The following is a 19464-nucleotide window of genomic DNA, read 5'->3' on the forward strand; positions in this document are numbered from 1 at the left end:
TATTATTTCAATATGTAATCAGTATGAAAATTGTAAATGAGTCACACTCTTTTGGGGTTTTTTGCACTAAGTCTTTGCAGTCCATTGTGGTTTTTTTTTTTTTTTTCCGATCTTCAACACATCTCAGGTTGGACTAGCCATGTGTCAGGTGTTCAGTTCTGTGTGCTATACTGTACAGTGCAGAACCTTGGAAAGTCACAGTTGGGAAAGCACTTAGAGATCATTGAAGGAGTCACAACCTGTAGATTCAGAAGCTAAATTGTAGCCCATGGCCCCATTTTGTTTGAATTCCAGTTAAAGAATTGTTGAACATAAATGTGTTTTGGACAAGCACGTGCCCTCTGGTTTGTTGCAGTTGCCTGCTGGTCTCTCCTGTTACCAGTGTCATCAGTTATATTGTCTGCCCTTCTTGACCAACCACCCTTCCCCTCCAGTCTTCAGCTGGTGAAACCAAGGCTTTAAGAGGAAGTGATTTGTCCAAGGTCAATAGCTAGTTAGCAAATCCAGGAATAGAAGCCAGAGTCACTTGACTCTGAATCTGCTCTCTTTCTATTAAATCACAATGTCAGTCATTCTCATTCCTGCTTATATCACAGGATTATTATGCAGTTCAGACAAGCTTAAGTGCTACACAAATGTGATGTGGTAGCATTGTATTGTCTGCTGGACAGGGCATGTAGTGAAATCTTACAAAGTTTGAGCTTTAAATTGGCTTTTAACCTGTTATTTTGAAAAGTTAGCTTATATTTTCCTAACAAAAGGTAATGCAATCATTTATTTTAAAAAGTGTAGAAATAGAGAAACATGTCTTGCACATGGTAGATGTTGAATAAATATTTATTAAATGAATTAATGAAAAAAACTCACACATTCCTATTCATTAACAAACTGCTAAGAACATTTGGCCTTGTTTCCTATTTATAGAAGTTTAAAAATCTTACATATTATTATGCTATATATACATTTTATACTTTATATTTTGCTTTGCTCTAATTAACACTGTAGCATAGGAATAATACAACTTCTTTTATACACTTTATTTTTTTCGGACTTAGGTTGTTTTCTATCATTTTGGACTAATGTTCCCTCACCTCTTTTGTTCCCCTTCTGTTTAAGATGCAGGAGAGCTGTATGTTTGGGGAAGCAACAAGCATGGGCAACTGGCTTCCCAGGCTGCTTTCCTCCCTGTGCCCCAGAAAATAGAAGCACATTGTTTTCAGAATGAAAAGGTCACTGCTGTCTGGAGTGGGTGGACACACCTGGTTGCTCAGACAGGTGAGAGAGCGGCAGCGAATTTGTGGTTGGTAAGAGCAGCTGGGGGACAGCTGTCTAAATGGCTGTGAATGCTTGGGATTAGGTAAGTTGGTTTTTTACTGATGATACACTTTTAGGACTAGTAAGAGGAGGACGGAGGACCTGGGATCTAGTTCTCCTCTCTGGATCGCAGGTTTGCTCCCAAAAAGGCAAGGCTGGGAGAGGTTAACTCCTTCTGGTCCTCAGTGTCCACGAGGTTGTGAGAAGGAACCCATTGCAGCAAGCATCACCCAGAGATTTGTCCAGGTTGTTGGGGAGTCTTTGCCTTGTTACACTAAGGAGATGACTCTAGTTGCATTTCCACCTGAGTCTAAATTAAAGGCGTCAGAAACTGTTAAGTTAAAGATAAACATTTCAAGATTGAGGCAGGAGCATTATTTTGAATCATAACTGGCATGGTATTTTGATTTAAATTTGTATTAACCCTAACAAACTATGTGTGTTGATTCAGACATCCCACATATTTCCTTACCAGGCCATGCCATCCAAATTCTGTCATCTTTATCTTTTCTTGATAATATCTTCATTTCTTTCTCATCTTTCCCTTAGGGCAGTTCTCCTTTCTTGGTCTTCATATTCCTGATTTGTTGTCAGGAAATTTGTTTTTTTGTGACCTCCCTTCTTCCCAGCCTTCCTGGAGCATGTGCTGAATTACACAGAGTTTCCCAGGCAGGCAATCTGTAATTCTTAAGACCCAGTATCATGTCAAGGCCTCTTAAACTTCAGGGGTTCTTAGGAGTTCCATTGCCTGCTCTTAGCCTGCTTGTTAGCTCCACGTGGATCTTTAGACTCCCAAACACTGGGTGACTTATTCCAGTGCTTTCTAAAGTGAGTTTTTCAGGTCAGCTTTGGTCATCCTTGGTAGTCACACATTCTACACATTTGAACACATGGACATAGACTTAGGAGAATTTTATCTGTGATGCTTTTAATTGGTCCTTAAAAATTTTTTTAAGAAAGTGTGTCACTCATTTGGAGGAAAATCATGACTTTCCTCAAAGAAGTTGAAGGTTGGGACCATCTACATAAATTTTTCTTAAAGAGACTCACTGAGCATAGTAGCTGCTTATTTGTGTAATTGTTAATCGCTCTCTCTTCCTCCAGACAGGGAGTTGTGTGTGGGAAGGCACCCTATGAACCTTGCTCACTTCTGTATCTACTGCCTAGCCGAGAAAGTATTCACTTCCTGCTTTAAACTGTTTCTAGTTAAAAGAGACTAAACATACTCAGATGCATATGAGGCTGGGTAGGTAGCAAGGATTTCTGACCTCTTTCCTTGGGTGCACTGGCCTGTGATCAGAAGGCTTCAGTTTGTCTCTTTGGATTCAAGAGTCCAACGAAATCAGTTATTGTTCATTGGGAACCTGTTGAGCAGTGTGCTAAACCTTGGAGAAGGAGAAAAGACCTGGGCTGTGCCCTCCTGGTACAATGTGTAGATGGGCTTGAGTCTAAGAACGCAGAGATAGAAGACTTTACCATCCGTCTGTCCCTCATACAAATGGTGAGGCTCAGTTTATGTACCATGCCTTATACTTGATCTTAATCCTGCCCTCAAGGAGCCCACTTTCACCAGGGGAGACAGACCTTTCATCAGATTTCAGTGCAGCAGTAGAGCTAAGTCAATGAGCAGAAGTGGCCCAGACACTAGCAGTAGTGTGAGTCATTGGGTGTTAGCAGGTAGGCGTTTCATACTTAGTCAGTCTTCAAAGAATTGCAGTGCAATAAAATACACTTACTACCAAATGGTAGTGAGTTTAGTGGAGTCTGTCAGTAAACCCATTAACTGGTTAGGCAGCGGACTAATGAAAGACGGAAAGACTTCCCTGCTTTGATTCTAGCTTTGCAGCATCGGAACGCATGCTGATTTCCACATCTGGGCCAACAGCCCAGCCCTCGGGGTGGGAGTTTGGAACCCAAGTCCCTGACACCGTGTGAGTCACCCCAGCTGCTCTGGGACCCAGCTTCGGGTCTCCACCTCCACTCGAGGGCATGATTTTTGGGTAAAGTTTCAGCTGTTTAATTAACTTGTTAACTCAGCTCTCTTGTTTATGCCCTTCATCACTTTCCCCTGTCTCCTAAGTCCACAGTGGTTAAAAGCTGGGATGTTTGAGTGTCCTGGTTGTCGTGCGGAGCTTTGGGTAAATGGTATTCGATTCACCTCGTTTGCTCTCCTCCCAGCAGCAGTGGAAGCCTTTGCCCAGGCGCCGTGTCATTGAGAAGAAACACCCAGGGCTTCCAGTTTAAGCAGACCCAGCTGCTCACATTAATGGGAGCAAAATTTGCTCACAGGGTCAGAAGCAGCTTATTAATGGAACAAGGAATTGTTCGACTGTAGTTATTTTTGCAAGCTCCAGTGGTGAATTGTCCCTGGGACCTACCTGCAGCCACATCAGCGCAGAGGCTGCTCCCATGCTGGAAGACATTAGTAGTGTGATGTTGATTAAAAACAGTTTATGGGCAGTGACCAGAGAACTGTCCAGTGAGGTGGGATGGGCTGGGCTGGGTTAGGATGAGAGAGAGGGAGTAGACTGCTTTCCCTTCTCCATAGTCCTTCAGCCAGGGACTCTCAACCGCAGGTGACTTTGTCCCTCAGGGGACATTGGCAATGTCTGGAGACATGTTGGTTGTCACAACTGGGGGTGTGGTGGGTGTTACTGGCATCTAGTTGGTCCTATAATGCAAGGGCAGCCCCCACAGCAAAGAAATACCCAGCCCCAAATGTTAGTGGTGCCCTGATTGAGACATGCTGCCCAGGACGCCATCCCCAGTGGTAGGTGCTTAGCGAGGGCAGTTTACATGGTGTTAGGATAACTACAGTTTGTCTGTTTGGGAATCTGGGATGCAGTCTCTGCCCTTCCCCTTCGGGAGTCTGGTGCCTGACTGCAATGCTCGCGATGGAAAAATACTTTTCTCTGTTAGTCAGAGGCATTTGGAACGAGTCCAGGAGAACCTGTTCTAATCTGGGGAAGTTGGCAAAGTACCTGGGTCTTAGGCTGCAGTCTAGAAACCTTCCCCAAGCTGCCTAATGTCCCTGATCGTTGTTCTTGGGAACTTCATGGGACTCCTGGGTGACTTTATCCAGGCTCGGTGACCTGCCGCTGTCTCCTTGGAGATTCATGATTTCCTGGCCAGAAGTGCTTGCAGTGAGAGCTGGATGGCAGATCTGAGTGCCTTACGAGTTGGGTGACCTTAGTCAAGTCACTTCACCTGCCTAGGCCTCAACTGCCTCAGCTCTCGGGGAGGAGATTAAAATCTACCTCTCTTTGCATACAGCCGTTGTAGTGTTCAAATGAATGACTCTGTGAAAGATCCTATCTAACTGTACAGTGCTGCACATACATAAGTGGGGGTGCCTGTGGCTGGGATTGTGAGTATATTAAGGAGTTAGCAGTTGCTTTTAGAAAGATTTCTGCTTCAGCAGGGTCTGTGCAGGGCTTGAGAGGGCTCACGAGTTGGCCATGCTTGAGATCCGACTCTTGGTAGTCGAAGTTTCCTGACATCTTTTGCTGACATGTAGCCTGTCAAATGCCTGTTTTATATGATCAACAGTTTGGAAGTTCTTTATATCCTTACACGTAATTTCTCTGTTATAATCTCTGATCATGCTATTCTTCCTTCATGGTACTCACCCCAGTTTGTAATTGTGTACATCCAATTGCCTTCTTATTTGTTTGATGTCTAGACTGTAAATTCCATGAGAGCAGTATCTGTTTAGTTCACGGCTATATCCCCAGCACATGGCACAGGCCCAGCACACAGTAGATGAATGAATAAGGAGAGAATCATGGGTTTGAAGTCAGACAGGCCGAGGTTTGAATCTCAGCTCTGCCAGCTTCCTGATCGTGTGGTTGTGGCAGCTCTACCCCTCTCTGTCACCACCGTAGTTCAGGCCACTGTCACCTCCTGCAGGATCCTGCAGGGGCCTCTGACTGGTGTCCCCATCTTCCCACATTCGCTCCCTCTCCCCTCCAGTCTGTTCTCCATACTTCAGTCAGAAGATCTTTTCAAACCCGTGTCACATTCCAGTGGCTTCCCACTGCTTTTACGATAAAGACACAATCCTTAGTGGTTACAGGCCAGGCGTGGTCTGCCCTCTGCCTGCCCTTCCAGCCCCATTTCTGACCACGCTAGTCCTTAATCTCTCTTTGACCTCTACTCTGGCCTTGGTACCTGGAATGCGTCCTTTATTTCCCACCATAGTGTCTCTGCAGCTGATGTTCCCTCCATTTGCCACACCTATCCCTGCTCTCCCTCTTCATTCTGACTTAGTTACATCCATTTTTTCCCCCCAGACCTCAACTTAGTCGTCACCTCCTCAGGGAGGCCTTTCCTTGCCATCCCTGACTAATCACTTTCCCTTTTACCTCTTCTCATGGCACTACAACCTCTCCTTCGTGCTATTTTCTGTAGGGTTCTTTAGCTCATTCCCCTCCCACCAGGCTGTAGGCTCCATCCCAGCAGGAGCCACGTCTGTTTTGCTCAGCATTGTAGCCTCAGTGCTTGGCAAAGTACTTGGCACATATGAGGTAGGTACTCAATGCATGTTGGACAAGTGAGTAAACCTAACTTCTCTGAACTTATTTCCTCATTTGGAAAATGGGGAAATACTGCTGACCTTGGATGAGGATTAAACGAGATGGTGTATTAAATCTGCCAGCATCCAGCACAGGATGGGTCTTGTGTCAGTTCAGTACACATTAGCTTCCTCTGCCCTTTGAAACTCTGGAGCAATCAGGTCAGATGCCCCATATCTTCTCTTTTGAGCTGAAGTCTCTATGGGGCTGGATATGAATGTCTCTGGATTGGTAACAGGTTAATTCAGGACTCTCCTGGTGAGCTCAGAAAGATCAATGTTTCCAAATGCTAAGTGCCGGGTTGTTGGTGACTTAGAATTTCAAGGGGAATAATTTACACAAGCTCCAGACCTTAATGTGGAATTGGTCAGAATGTTTAGCATCCGGTCTCTTTGGGGATGCTGGAATTCTTACGCTGGGCCTTGCAGTATCCCAAAGCAAGCAGCCTTGTGGTCTCACAAAGGCTGTGGATGTTGAGAAAATGGGCCCAGATACAAAGTTCTTGATGTTCTTCACTCTCTCCATTGTCACCTTAAAAAGTCCTGAAGTCTTATAAGTTTTAGAGAATCAGAAATGAAAAGAGAAACTTCCTCACTTTGCAAATGAGAAAACTGAAACAAAGAGGAGAGAAAGTGCCTTCATGGCAGCTTTGAGGCTGGACATCCAGTTGTAGTTTTCAGCAAAATTTCCCCTTCTATCACTGTCCTCTTGGTTCTTGGTTATGTCCTTTTAGTTGAGATTTTTTTCTTTTGTTTCTGTAAAGTGGGGAATTGCATGGCATGTGCAGAAGGGCCCAGCTCTTAGCCACTCTCCTTTCTTCAAGTACCACAGACCAAGAAATGTTTTATTGCATTTGACATCTAAGCATTAGTGAAATCCAAGCCCAGTCATTGATTCACACTAAACTGAGTTTATAAATATACCTAATGCTGATTTTTCTGTTTTGGGGCCAAGATCCTTTCCAGAATAGGGTGCCAGTGTATATTATCTTCTTTGGGACCATGTGTCATGAAACCTCAACTGAGCTCAGGGAGACTTCTGACCTCATAGGCTCTATTTAAAGCAGGTGCTTTGGAATTCATGATGTTTGTGCTTTAGAACTTTGAAAACCCAAAGGTTGAAAGTCAATCAAAACCAAAGAACTCTTTTGAAGTCGATGGTTTATGCCTATTACTAAAGTCATTAATTTTTATCCTAGAATCCTTAGAACGTCAGGAATGGATGAGATCTTAGAGCTCATCTGACCCGACTCCCTCAGATTAGAGGTGGAGAAACTGAGAACTGAAGAAGGCGAATCACAGGGAGTGATGGAAGGAGGGAGGACAGAACTCAGGTCTTGTGGCCTTGGTCCAGGGCTCTTCCCACCTTGTCACTTTCTCTCCAGAGATGAAGAGGAGATGTGGATGACTTAACTACTCAAACCTAGCGACTTGAACCAGGAATAATAGTTCCTTCTGTACATGAAGTTCTGCTTCAGGAAAACACTGATTCTTACTTGAAATGTGTAGCCATAGGCTCCCTTAATGGATTTGCATGTGGAGTAGAAACTAGGAGATGGTGCCCCAGGACCGAGGGTCTGGAGGCTGTTCCAGGATTCATAGAAGCAGCTGCATTTCCGTTTATGATAATACAACAGTGATCATAGCTCTCATGGACCACGTTTATCACTGTGAAGTGTTTTTACCTCCATTTTCTCGTGTGGAGGTGTTAAGATGGGTGTTAGTATCTTTGCTTCCTAAACAAGTCCCTAACTGGTTAACTACTCTGCCCTGGTTCACACAGATGGGCAGAGCTAAAACTCGAGCCTGGTCTATTGTCCCCAAGCTTGCTACTCTAATTCCAAGCTGTGTGTATCTCAGAGTACTCTAGTTCATTAACTATATTTTGTTTACTCTTCAAAGAAGTGTCTTTCTCCAACTTTTCCCAGTGATTTTCCCCAAGCAGTAAGGAAGAAAATCTTGATTATCCTTGATCCTTTTTCAGGTGTTTATGGAACACTTACCTAGATGTATATAGCACTGTGCTACAGACTACAAGGAAACATGAAATCTGGAACTATCTTCAGGAAGTTTATAGTTGGATGAACATATGAAATATTAGTAGAAGAATTTTATAAATATGGCAATGAGCCAGAGGAGTGGCCCAAACGCTGAAGGCCCTAGCGCTTCAGGGGAAGGAGGTCTGTGTGAGTGAGGATGGTCAGGGAAGGGTGTGAAGTCCTTTGGGAAAGTCCCATTTTAGTAAGTGGAGAGTTTGGGACTTGATTCTGTTGCTCTCTTTGTCCTCTGGCAAGAACAAAACTCTCTGGTCCCCTTCTTCCCTTCTGGGCAATAGGAGATTGTGGCCATAATGATATCCAAGGGCCACTGCAGCTCTGACTTTCCATCCTGTAACAATAAATAAATAAAACTGGCCTAAGGAAATTATCATGGATGCATTGGAAAATTAAGTATGATGCCGTCTATGGTGGCCTGATTTATAATGACAAAAACAAATACTTGGAAACAAATGAAATTATAGGGAGATTGGTTAAGTTAATTATGGCACAACTGTATATTGGAATATGTAGCCATTAAATAGAATGTTGTAGAAGGATATTTAATGCAGAGGAATATGCACATGATATGCTAAGTAAAAAGAGAAGATTATAATACATTACTATACTACAACTTCTAATTTGTTTTTTTTTACAAAAGAATGTTTGCATAGAAAAGACTAGAAGGAAATATGACAGAATATTATCCTTGATTGGTAGGATTATGAGTGAATTTTATTTTCTTTTACATTTTCTATGCTGAATATGTAATTTGCAGCCTGATTATATCCAGAAATGTTAATGAATAAATTTTCTTGCCCCTCAGGGCAGGGAGCTGGCCCCATTGCTTCTTGTGTATGTGCCCTTGACAAATCACTTCCAGGGGCCTCAGCTGTGAGGTCGCATGGAAAAGAGGCAAGAGACTGTAGAAAAAGGCAAGAAAGCAGGGATCTATTTTTGGCTCAGTCATGAGTCAGCTTTGTGACCTCAAGCAAGTCCCTCTTGAACATCTCTGAGCCTTGGTTTCCTCATCTGAAGAGGGGAGTTGGAGGTCACAAAAGGTCCTGTGTGCTCCGAAATATGCTCATTCCTAAAGATTGAGAATTTCTCAACTTTCTTGGAACCAGCTCAGAGGCCTCATTGGTTCCTTGAGCCTGGCATCCTTTCTTCCTCTCCTGTTCCTCTGCAGTTGGGCTCAGCCCGCTAGCTGTAAACTGATTTCTCCTGCTCCAGAGTTCAGGGTGGGATTGAATGCAGCTGAGTGGTAGGGCTCTGAGCTGCGAGGGTGTAGTAACAGCAGGACACCACTAGAGAGAAGCATTCCTTGATTACCTCCCCCTTTCTCACTGTCCTGTCTGCTCTGCAGGTGAAGAGTGGCCTTGATTTGCCTCGATTTGGTTTCAAATTCTAGACTTTTAGATTTAAAAGGACTTTGAAGATCATCCAGCAGGACTCAATTATGCTGCAGATGTGAGATAATAGAGGCCAGAAAAGGCAAGTGACCTACTTAAAGTCACACAGCTTTTTTAGGATCTGCACTGTAGGATTTAGAAGAAGGCTGCAGACAGGGCTGAGAGTGATCAGTTGAGGGTGGACAGTTCCCATGATTATGCTGGAGTCTGAGGGATCTGCCTGTTTTGCCTGGTAAAGGGATACACCTTTACCCAGATCCTCTGGCCAGGTGCTGAGAGGCCTGGAGGTAGAGAAGAAAAGCTAGAACTGGACCCTGAGAAGCAGTGTATGGTGGGGAGTCTCATGCAAACACATGATGCTGCCCCTGTGTGTCTTCCTGTCCCTCTGTCACCCTATGGTGGTCTACCTAGCCTAGGCTCTAGGCTGTGGTGGTGCTTGGAGACTGGTTTACGGAAGACCTGCAGGTGTCCTCGTGAATGATGCCCTCCTAGGACAGGAGGGGCCCTGGCCACCTCCAGTTTATTTCCAGTGAATTTCTGCAAGCAGTGCTTACATGTTCACACGCCCTATCTTACTATTTCTTCAGGTTTGCAAGGAATCCTGACCGTTTGTTTCCCATCTTCCAAAGGTTTTGTTTCCTTGGCCCTGGGCTGGCATTACTTTTGGTTTTCAGGGTGCCCACCAGCCCTAAGCATTGCGGTAAAGCAGAACTGTGTGCTCTTCTGGGAGCCAGGCAGCTGTGCGACCTTGGGCAGGTTACTTCCTCTTTTTGGACAAGGAGGTCAGGCTCTCAGCCGCAGCTGCGTCATCTCTGCTAGAGAGATGAAGTTCTGGTGTTATTTTTGGTTTTGTTTGGCAATGAATACCCATTGATCTGTAGTCCAGAGGAGTGCAGTGTGTGTCCAGCTGAAGCAGAAGCAAGATTCACCCTCTGAAGTAGGTGCATTAGAATAAGGGGCTTGTTGGGGACCTGGCCAAAGCCTAGTGCAGCTGGGCCTAGAGGGCCACCAGATGGCAGCAGTGGGCAGGCAGGCAGCCTTGAGGGGTAAGCCAATAGGGCCAGCATCCAGAGTCAGATTTAGCGGGGTCAGAGCTGAAATGACCCCAGAGGTCACAGGCCCAGAGAGAGGGGGTGCTACCTAAGTTCTCACTGTGAGTTAATACCTGATTATCTCCTTACTTGTTAGAAGAACTGAGATGGGTTTGGCCTTTAGCTGGCTGTCCCACAGGAAGAGCCAGGAGGCAAGGGCCTGGGCCCTGGGCCCTGGGCCCTGGGCCCTGGGCCAGTTAGCCACGGGTGGGAAGAGAAAGGGACAGCAGTTAACTGTGCCTTGATCCCGGTTTCTTTGAGCCTCTGGTCCTAATGATTTCCACCCTCCCACCTGCAGTAAGGGCAGCGTCCATTGTCTTTTCTGCTCCCCTCCTGTCTGCCCAGTCCTTCTCTAGTTCAGGGTCCTCCCATCAGGCTGTGCCATGATGGAATCTTCATTAAGGGTCATCTCAGAACCCTGCAGATGGACAGGCCCAGGGCCTTGCCAGAGGCACATTGCAGTAAGTTAGCACAACTGGTTGAACAGAAATTTTTTTTTTTGAATTTCCATGGGGGTCAGAGTAGGGCAGGGAACCAGTCTTTGCCAAGCACTTACCATATACTGGGTACTCTGATAGCTGCTGCCATTTATATAAACCTCATAATCCTCTGAGGTAGGGTTTGTTTCCTTTGAAGTCCAATGAGGAAATTGAGGCTCAGAGAGGCTGAGTGGCTTGTCTAAAGTAACACAGCTAGTTAAGCCAAGGAGACACTTGAACCATGCTTTGTTTGATGTCAAAGGTCATAACTCATTTCATTTCCTCACGCCACCTCCCCACAAAGTGACTGCGGTGGAAATGTAGCAGGTGACTCCCAGGCTATAGAGCAGGGAGGAACAAATATTTTCCCCTCTTCTTTGGAGAAAGCTTGTGGGGCAGTAGTGGTGGTGGGCTGCGGCGGGGAGGAGGCCTTTGAAGCAGTAAAGGGCAGGATTTAGGGAGCAGGTCAGAGAGCGGTGTCTGGTGGTGGAGAGCCTTCTGAGAAGAGGGCAGACACCTTTCCTCTGTGTGTCGGTACCCCAGCAGCGCCCTCTGCCAGGAGTGCTCTTCTCCCTGATCCCTTTGTAGCTGCTGCCACACTTCCATCGCTTTCTGCCCACTGCTACCACTCATAGAGGCCCTCCCTGCCCACCCCCCCGCCATGGGAAACAGCCACCTCCCCCTGTCTCGGACACACTATTCCCTGCCTGGCTTTATTTCCACTAGAGCAGTTTTCACTGCCTGAAGCCATAGTATCATTATTTATTTACTTATTTGTCATTGCTCTCCCCTCAGTGGGAGCGAGCCCCACAGAATTAGGGGCTTGGTAAGTTTTACTCCCCCAGGTCTCCCCGGCTTAGAAGAAGGGCTCAGTGAGGCTCAGCTGCATGAAGTGGCTGGGGCTCAGATGTGGGAGCTACACCATTTTCATTTTCAGGAGACCAGCCTGTGGCCCTGCCTTCTTCACACTGTCTTGGAGATGCTCGGGGCAGAGAGAGTTCAGCTCCCTGAGGCTGCCGGTGATGCCTGGTGCCCCCGGGTTGGAGGGCCAGCTCTCCCCCTGCATGTCTGCACAGCCTCACCTTGGGGCCTCGGCTGCCCCATCTGTCCACAGCGGGTCAGGGCATCAGCCACGTGGTGAGCTCACAGGATGGTTCTGGGAGGTCCCTGGCAAAAGGGCCGAGTTTCCATTCAAAGAACCCTCCTCCTCTTTCCTGGTGGGGATTGATTTGTTCCAGGAGCTCTCTGAAAATGAGCATTAAGTGACTGGCCTGTAATTGCACCATCATTTTTAGGTTCTTGACAGATGGCTCTGTGCTTGCCCTTTCTCAGGGGACCTTGCCTGTCTCACGGGAACTCTCAATAATCATAGTGACAGCCAGTGCCTTTAAGTGCTCTCGGATGTGTGCCAAGATGAATGTGGCCCATTTTGAGGAATATTGGATCAGCTTTTTCCTAATCTAAGAGTGACTTTTTACCTTAGGAGGAAGACTGATGCAGCCAAGAGTCCTGAAGAGCCAGCTTCAGACTCTAATTTGGCTGCCTGTTGGCTGTGTGATCTTGGGCAAATCATTTAACCTCTCTGGGCCTGAATTTCCTCATCTGTTAAATGAGCAACATAATCCCTGATTTGGCTGCCTTGCGGGGACATAGTATGCCATTCACTCATACACATATTCCTTCATCCTTTCACTGTTATTCAGCAAGTATTTCTTGAATAGGCTTAGATGAGGGAGGGCATTCCAGGCAGAAGGAATCATGGAAACAAAGGTATAGAAGTGGAAACTGCACCCTGTTGTAGTTTTGTGTAACATGGGACCAGATAGAATCAGAAGGGACTGGAAATACTCAAGAAAAACAGGCATGGGTCCTTATTGAGGCTTTATTCTGTGAGCAGTGGGAGGAGCAGCTGCAGGTTTCCGTGGCAGGGGGTGAAGGGTTTGGGGGTGTGGGGTGGTAAATATGAACAAGGAAGGAAGGGCGCTGCCTCAGGGTGGCTCTGACAGGCTGCTTTCTGCTCAGGTCTCTCTGTGGCTGATTTTGAGGTACTCCGGATTCCCTGAGGGGGCCTCTCCCTGGTGAGCTGGGTGACCACTAGAAAGCATGAGACTGGTGGGGACTGGAGTTACCTGGCTCGTTGGCCTGCCCTTTCGGGGGCCGTCTCGGGCCACAGGAAGATCATGTTGCCTTCCATCTTGAAGCATTTCTTAAAAGCCCGAAGATCAGCTGCTTCAGGGTGTCCCCACTCCTCCCTGAGGACACAGAGGGTGTGGGGAAGTGTTACCCCGTTTATCAAGGATGTACTATGTGCGTTTTGCCAGGGCTTCACAAAATCAAATCTACTTAATCCTTACACAAAGTTTACCGAGCAAGGGTCCCTCCCATTTTATGTATGAGGAAACTGGGGAGAGGTTATGAGACACGGACCCCCCTAGTTACTTGGCCTTACCTTGCTCAGTGTGAAATGGAGGCCAGGGCGTCACCTTGTCAACTCGAAGGTGTTTTGAGAATCAAGTAAGATCCTGGAATGTGAAAGCACTTTGTACACTGAAAATTGCTGTGTGCACAGGCAGTGGGTAGTTGACAGTACTGCTTCCCAACGGAACTATCTGAGGTTTGCTTGGGCCTCTCTTGCCTGGGTGATAAAAGGTTCTAACCTCTGGTTTCTTCTCTGTGCACCTTCCTCCAGCCCACCCCCAGGTCAGGGGCTCCACTCAACACTTTGCTCCTTTAGCCCACAAATATGAAGGCACTGCTCTTCGTCAGAAAATTAACCCTGCAGTACCACATTAACAACAAAGTAAGCTTACCTGTTTGCCATTTTGGTGAAAACAAGTAAGAAGTCATGGAATTTTAATGCTGGAAGGGACCATCTCATCCTTATTTGAAATCTGAGGAGACAGAAGCCCAGGAAGACAGTCCCACAGCCAGTGGACGCAGAGCCAGGATTAGAACCCAGGGCCCCTGACCCAGGGCCTTTCCACTGCCTCGCAGCGCCCCTCCTAAGAAAGACTTCAAGTGCTTCGCTTCCTTTGTGGAGGAAGAATCCAGTTTAATAAATTTCATTACACCAGGCCGTTTATGTAACAGGGCTGTTTCCGGGTCCTGGCAGATGGTCCATAGTAACAGTGCTTTGCTGATTTGGTTGGAGCTGATCCTATGAAAGGAAAAATCCTGTGTTAGCAGATGCCTTTCCCAGTCCCTGGCTGTGGAAAAGTCAGCCTCTCCAAGGAAGGCACTGTAGCATTGGTGCTCACCGTCTGGGACTCAGTGTGAACACCACAGAGGTCGTCTTAAACCGGGTCAGGTTTTTACATTGGTGACTTGGAATTTCTTGGCAGGTGGGGTGCTTGTAAAGGATGTTTCTTCTGGGGCCTGAGGGACAGATGGGAGCAGGGAGCAGAGTGGGAGGGAGCTCAGATGTGGAAGAGAAAGACAGGCTGTCCCACTGTGGATCTGGCCTGGGGGCCCTTCACCCCATGGGGTCTTGAACCTCCAGATGAGCAGCTGGAATGTACCTGCAGTGCTTGTCACACCACCCACCAGCCTTGACAGTGATTCCCAAGCCTCCCTGGCCCCTTTCATTGAAATTACTGGGACCTCAAGACTCCTGATTATCTTCTCTTTCCTGGCGGTTGCTTGATCGTAACAGGTTCTCCTTATGGCCTCTTCTGGCAATGCTCCTTACTGCCGCTGCTTGATGCCAGTGGCAAGTCCCCAGACTACTGACAGTGGGTGGACGTCACTTCCACGGACTCTTTCTGACCTCGTTGTGCTGCTGAGTTCTCACCCTTGCAGGGTCCTCACACTTGGGGGTAGGGGAGGTCCCCCCACCTGTGAGGGTAGTTCTCTTAGGTCCCACCCCTCCGAAAGAACCTGGGAGAGTTCCCAGGGGTAGAGTTAGAAGAAATTTGAGAAACACCATCCAGAGACATGTCCCAAGACGTTCTCACTGGTTGGTCACAAACTGACCTCCCAGGACAGGCTCCCTCTCCTCCTTGTGCCTGCCCCTGGGTGAATTATTTGCCTACCCAAAGATCAGGGGCAACCTCTGTCTGCTTGAAGATCTTAATCTGGGCCTCCCATTAACTGAAAACCAGTTTCTCTTCAGAAGCCAAGGATGCAGATAGTATTGTGGGATCTCTTGGAGTTTTGGAGGTGGGACCCTGGCTTCCTAACATAACAGCTTCAATATCGTGGTAAGCTTTGTGGGATGTACTGGCTCCAGGAAATGGTTAGTCTCTGCTTCTGCTGGGCCTCAGGATGGTCTGCAGGGGGTGCTGTGTTCCCACAGCCAGGTGCTGGGATTTTACCGAAGGGACTCAAGCAGCGCCTCTCTGCAGGCCCAGGCGTGCTGGGGAACTGCGGCTTTCCCTTGGCTGTGCCCCGTCTCCCAAGTCTCATTCCCAGCTCCAGCCTCCAGCTCAGGCACTGTGAGTCATCGTCATCAGTGGAAAACTCGGCCTCACCAACAGCTGGGCGCAGTGCTTGGCCTTTTTTCTTCTTCTTTTTTTGTAACTTCACAGAGATGGAAACTGCTGATGATCTTTTGCTAAAGACAGTAGCTAAAGATGAAGTCCAGGGCTGGGGATGGCATTTCTAGGTAGGGACCAGGAGAGCCCTGAGGAGGTGGGGGTGGGCTGTGTGTCTTTCAATTACCCCATCCTGGGCCTTCCAAGAAGCCATGTTAGGGAGGCAGGCAGTGAGGGGCCGTGCAGACCTCACCTGTCTGTTGTTTTCTGCCACGGAGCCCAGGAAGCTTAGCTGATGCAGGTGGCAATGGAAGCTTTGAGAGATTGACTGGGATTTTTCTAGAAGAAGTTGTGGGTAGAATGTACTAGAAGTCAGAGTGACCTGGGTTCTAGTCTTGCTTTGCTTCTAACCCACTATTTGACCTTGGGTAGGTTGGTGAATTTCCTTACCGGGCTGCGCTTTTCCCGGCTGAAGAAGATGGTGGGGTTAGAGTACTCTGAGGTCCCTTCCTGCTCTGATGGTCTGTGCGTCTGAACTGAATGTAAAATTTTGAGCCTTGGTCCCATAATCATCTTGAACATCTGAGACCTTTAACTGTTTCTCCAGGTGAGCAGTGCTCACTGCATAAGGGGAATCACATGGGTACGATTCCTACTCTCCAAGAACTTCCCATCTTCCTCCCTCTTCTCCCCCAGCGAGGCCGTGGGCCGTCTACTGGGAAGCAGGAAACTGGGATTCTCCTTGTGGCTCTGCCAAAATATGCTGTGTGTCCTTGGGCAAATCCCTCACCTTCTTCAGCCTTGTTTTCATTTTCCCTAAAATCAAGGATTAGACTCACTTCTTGGCTTCAACTCCCCCTACTCCCTCCTGCTTCCCTCCCCACCCCACCCCCACCCCCAGCCTCCTTGCTTTTCTGCAGGGTGTGATTCTTAGCTGCAGAAGCCCTGGGGTATAGTTTCCTTCCTTGCTGGGAGGGAGAGAAGCAAGATTATTTTTTTAATTACGCAGCTAAGATTAGGCAGCAATCTACATTTTAAAATGTTATTAATAAGAGTCTAAAAGTGTGCGAAGAAGCTTTGGAGTTTGAATGTGAAATGAGTTGAGAAACATCTGCAGAGGTACTGGCCTCCATCAGGGATTATTTTTCCTCTGGGTGCCAAGTTGCTGCTAGGTGTGACTAGCAGCTTGACATGCCACTTGGCCTCTGGAGGTGCAGGAAGCCCGAGCACTCGGCCAGAGCAGTCCCTCAGAGGAGGGGCTCACGGTCCAGCCATGATTGTCTGCAAACTGGCTTTAGAGAAAGTGATTGTCATGATATTACGAGCATCTCTATTTAGAGTTTATAAAGTGCTTTCCTGTTTATTGTCTCCCTTTTCATCAAAGTCCTGAGAGGTGGTTAGAGCAAGTCTCATTGCCCCTTCTTGACTTGGTTGAGGTCTCTTAAGTGTAAGATTCTTCCTTTCGGAAAGGTGTGCTATGGAGGGAAAGCCCCAGACTGGAAGCGGGACTGGAGCCTCCACCTCCCTCACCAGCTTTGCCTGCCCCCTTTCCCTACTTTATATTTTTCTACAGCACTTAATGTCATTTCCCATGGAATATGTTTTATGTGTTTTTTGTCAGTTGTCTGTATTCCTCGCAGTAGAATGTAAGCTTCACCAAGGAAGGGAGTTGCATCTGTTTCATTCACTGCTGTGGCCCCAGCACCTGGGACAGCATCTGGTGTGTGGAAAGTTCAGTAACTATTTGTTGAATATTGCGGATGCCTGGCTCTGTTTCTGAGTAGTCTGCCTGACTTGGAAGAGTTATTTATTTGCTTCAGTTTTGTTTTCTTTTTGGGGAGTTGGGTGGGATGGTCTCTGAATTCCCGGGTGGCATATAAAAGTCTGTGGTAAGAGCAATGTCTGTAACTGTTTTTTCTTTCATCAGTGAGCACCTGCTGTGGGTCAGGCCCTGTGCTAGGTGCTGTGAGGAATTCAGACAGAATAAGGCAGGAACACTCTTCTCCACCCTTTAGTCTATATGATAATTCTATGTGTCACCTTGACTGGGCCATGCGTGCCCAGATATTTGGTAAGCATTACTCTGGGTGTTTCAGTGAGGGTGTTTTTGGAGGAGATTAACATTTACATCGGTAAACTGAGTACAGCATATTGCCCTCCCTGATGTGGGTGGGCCTCCTCCAATCAGTTGAAGGCCTGAAGAGAACAAAAGGCCAACCCTCCCTGAGTTAGAGAGGATTCTCCTGCTTGACAGCCTTTGAACTGAGACCATAGCTCTGCAGATTTTGGGCTTGCCAGCTTCCACAATCATGTGAGCCCAATTCCTTATAATAAGTCTTGGTCTGTTGAAGCTTTTGGTTCTGTTTCTCTCAAGGAGAACCTTGGCTAATACAGTGGACAATGTAAGGCATGTCATCAACTGATCTTATATTTGGCAGCATAGAATAGTTGTTGGAACAGGGGTACAAGTACCATGCCAGTAGCTCTGAAGGCAGGCATGGCTTGTTCTGACTAGGGGATCATGGAATGCTTTAGGAGGCAGTGGCATTTGAGCCAGGTCCTGAAGGGTGAGAAGGAGTTCTGCAGGTGAAACAAGCAGGCCAACAAGCAATACAGGCTGGGGCACAGCATGACCCAGGGGCCTGGGAGGAGGGAGGTGGAGCATGCCCTTAGTAGAGGGGCAGTCATCCAGCACTTTGGGAACACAGGTGTTTGGAGGGAGGGACTTGTGGAAGGCAAGGGAGCTAAGCACACCGAACAGTCTAGGACTGGGGCCTCCTAAGATGTCCTCACCAGGTTTGGAGAAGAAACCATTCCTCCCTGCTTTTGTCTGGGAAGCTCCAACCCTGCGTGATGTAGACGTCCTGCAGCTGGTCTAGGGGCTGGCTCCTCAGGTGCAGTCTGTCTTGCCTTCTCTCACCAGTGCCTCCAATTTGACGGCGAATAAAGTCAGTGGTGAAAACAGAGCAGCCGTGTGGAGTACCTGGCGTGTCTTGGGACTCTGGTCTTTGTTGTCCAGGCGGAGGACGAAGCTCACCTCGTGAGCTAGCCGGCTGTCTTTGTGCCCTTTGGCCCACACACATATACCTGTGACTCTGAACAACCTCTGGAAGTCCTTGGGAATGTTCACTTTTGAAGAGGCTGTGGGAGCCAGTGAAGAGTGGAGCTGGGGTCATGCAGGCTGGTGCATCCTCTGCAGGGCAGTGACTGGGAGCACCGACTGTGGGCAGCTGTAGGCTCTGAGCCCGGGGTTTTGTCTCTCTCTATGCTTTCCTCACCTGTAATTTTAGGATTATAGTAATATCTTCTCATGAGGTGTTTCTGTGGATTAAATGGGACAATCCATGTAAAGAGTTAGGTGTGAAGTAAGTGCTCTCAAAATATTAACTGTTGTTGTTATTATTGTTGATATTATTATCATAATCACCATCATTACTGCAGCTTTGCCACTTACTAGCTGTGTGATCTTAAGCAAGTCATTTAACTTTTGTGACCTGTTTCTTTTTCTGTAAAATGAGGTTCACACTAATCATTCAGAGTTGATTAAATTATATAACTAATTGGTAGTGCCTGTAAAATAGAGTTTTACATAGTCAGCTCTCAGTAAATTCTTCCCAGCCCGTCACGTTTTTGTTCACTCTCTTTGCAGGCTGCTGCTTCTCTTTTTAGTTGGACAGCTCATGTTTGGAAATTTTATTCCTGTATTAACTAAAAAAATTCCAAACCTTTTGTTGTATGATATCGTTCATGATATGGCTTTGGAGACTTGGGAAATTTTACCAAAAAAATCCCCAGGATATAGAGCTAAATTCCTAGTTTAAAAAATTGTTAACCATATTAGTGGTCTTTGGTATTAGATAGATATTTTATTTGAAGACTCTGGTTTGGCATTCCAAAGGTGCCAAAAAATTAGATAGCACACTTCATTCTGACACTGAAGGTTTTCAGACATCATTAGTAAAGTTTAGACCAGGAAGATGCCTTAAAGATCATCCCTTCCAGCCCTCTTATTGCATGGATGGTGAAAGTTGGCCCCTAGAGGAGAAGGGACATGTTCAAAGTCATGTAGCCCAGGAGAGAAGCCAGG

General features: G+C 47.0%; 1 protein-coding gene across 14 annotated transcripts in view; it reads left to right on the forward strand.

Annotated features, from left to right (window-relative positions):
• Positions 1 to 19464, forward strand: part of SERGEF (secretion regulating guanine nucleotide exchange factor) — a 200554-nt gene that overhangs the window by 22682 nt on the left and 158408 nt on the right. For 12 of the 14 annotated variants that reach the window (XR_010383391.1, XR_010383394.1, XR_010383392.1 and 9 more), the window contains exon 8: positions 1117 to 1275. The exons of the other annotated variants lie outside the window; for them this stretch is intronic. Coding sequence is in view for 7 of the 12 variants with exons in the window: in XM_010977204.3 (XP_010975506.1) it covers positions 1117 to 1275 (159 nt within the window). In the remaining 5 variants the exon portion in view is untranslated. The remainder of the gene's footprint in view (positions 1 to 1116; positions 1276 to 19464) is intronic. 14 annotated transcript variants of the gene reach the window in all.

Source organism: Camelus dromedarius, chromosome 12 (genome assembly GCF_036321535.1).
Source record: "Camelus dromedarius isolate mCamDro1 chromosome 12, mCamDro1.pat, whole genome shotgun sequence".
NCBI classification, from domain to species: Eukaryota; Metazoa; Chordata; class Mammalia; order Artiodactyla; family Camelidae; genus Camelus; species Camelus dromedarius.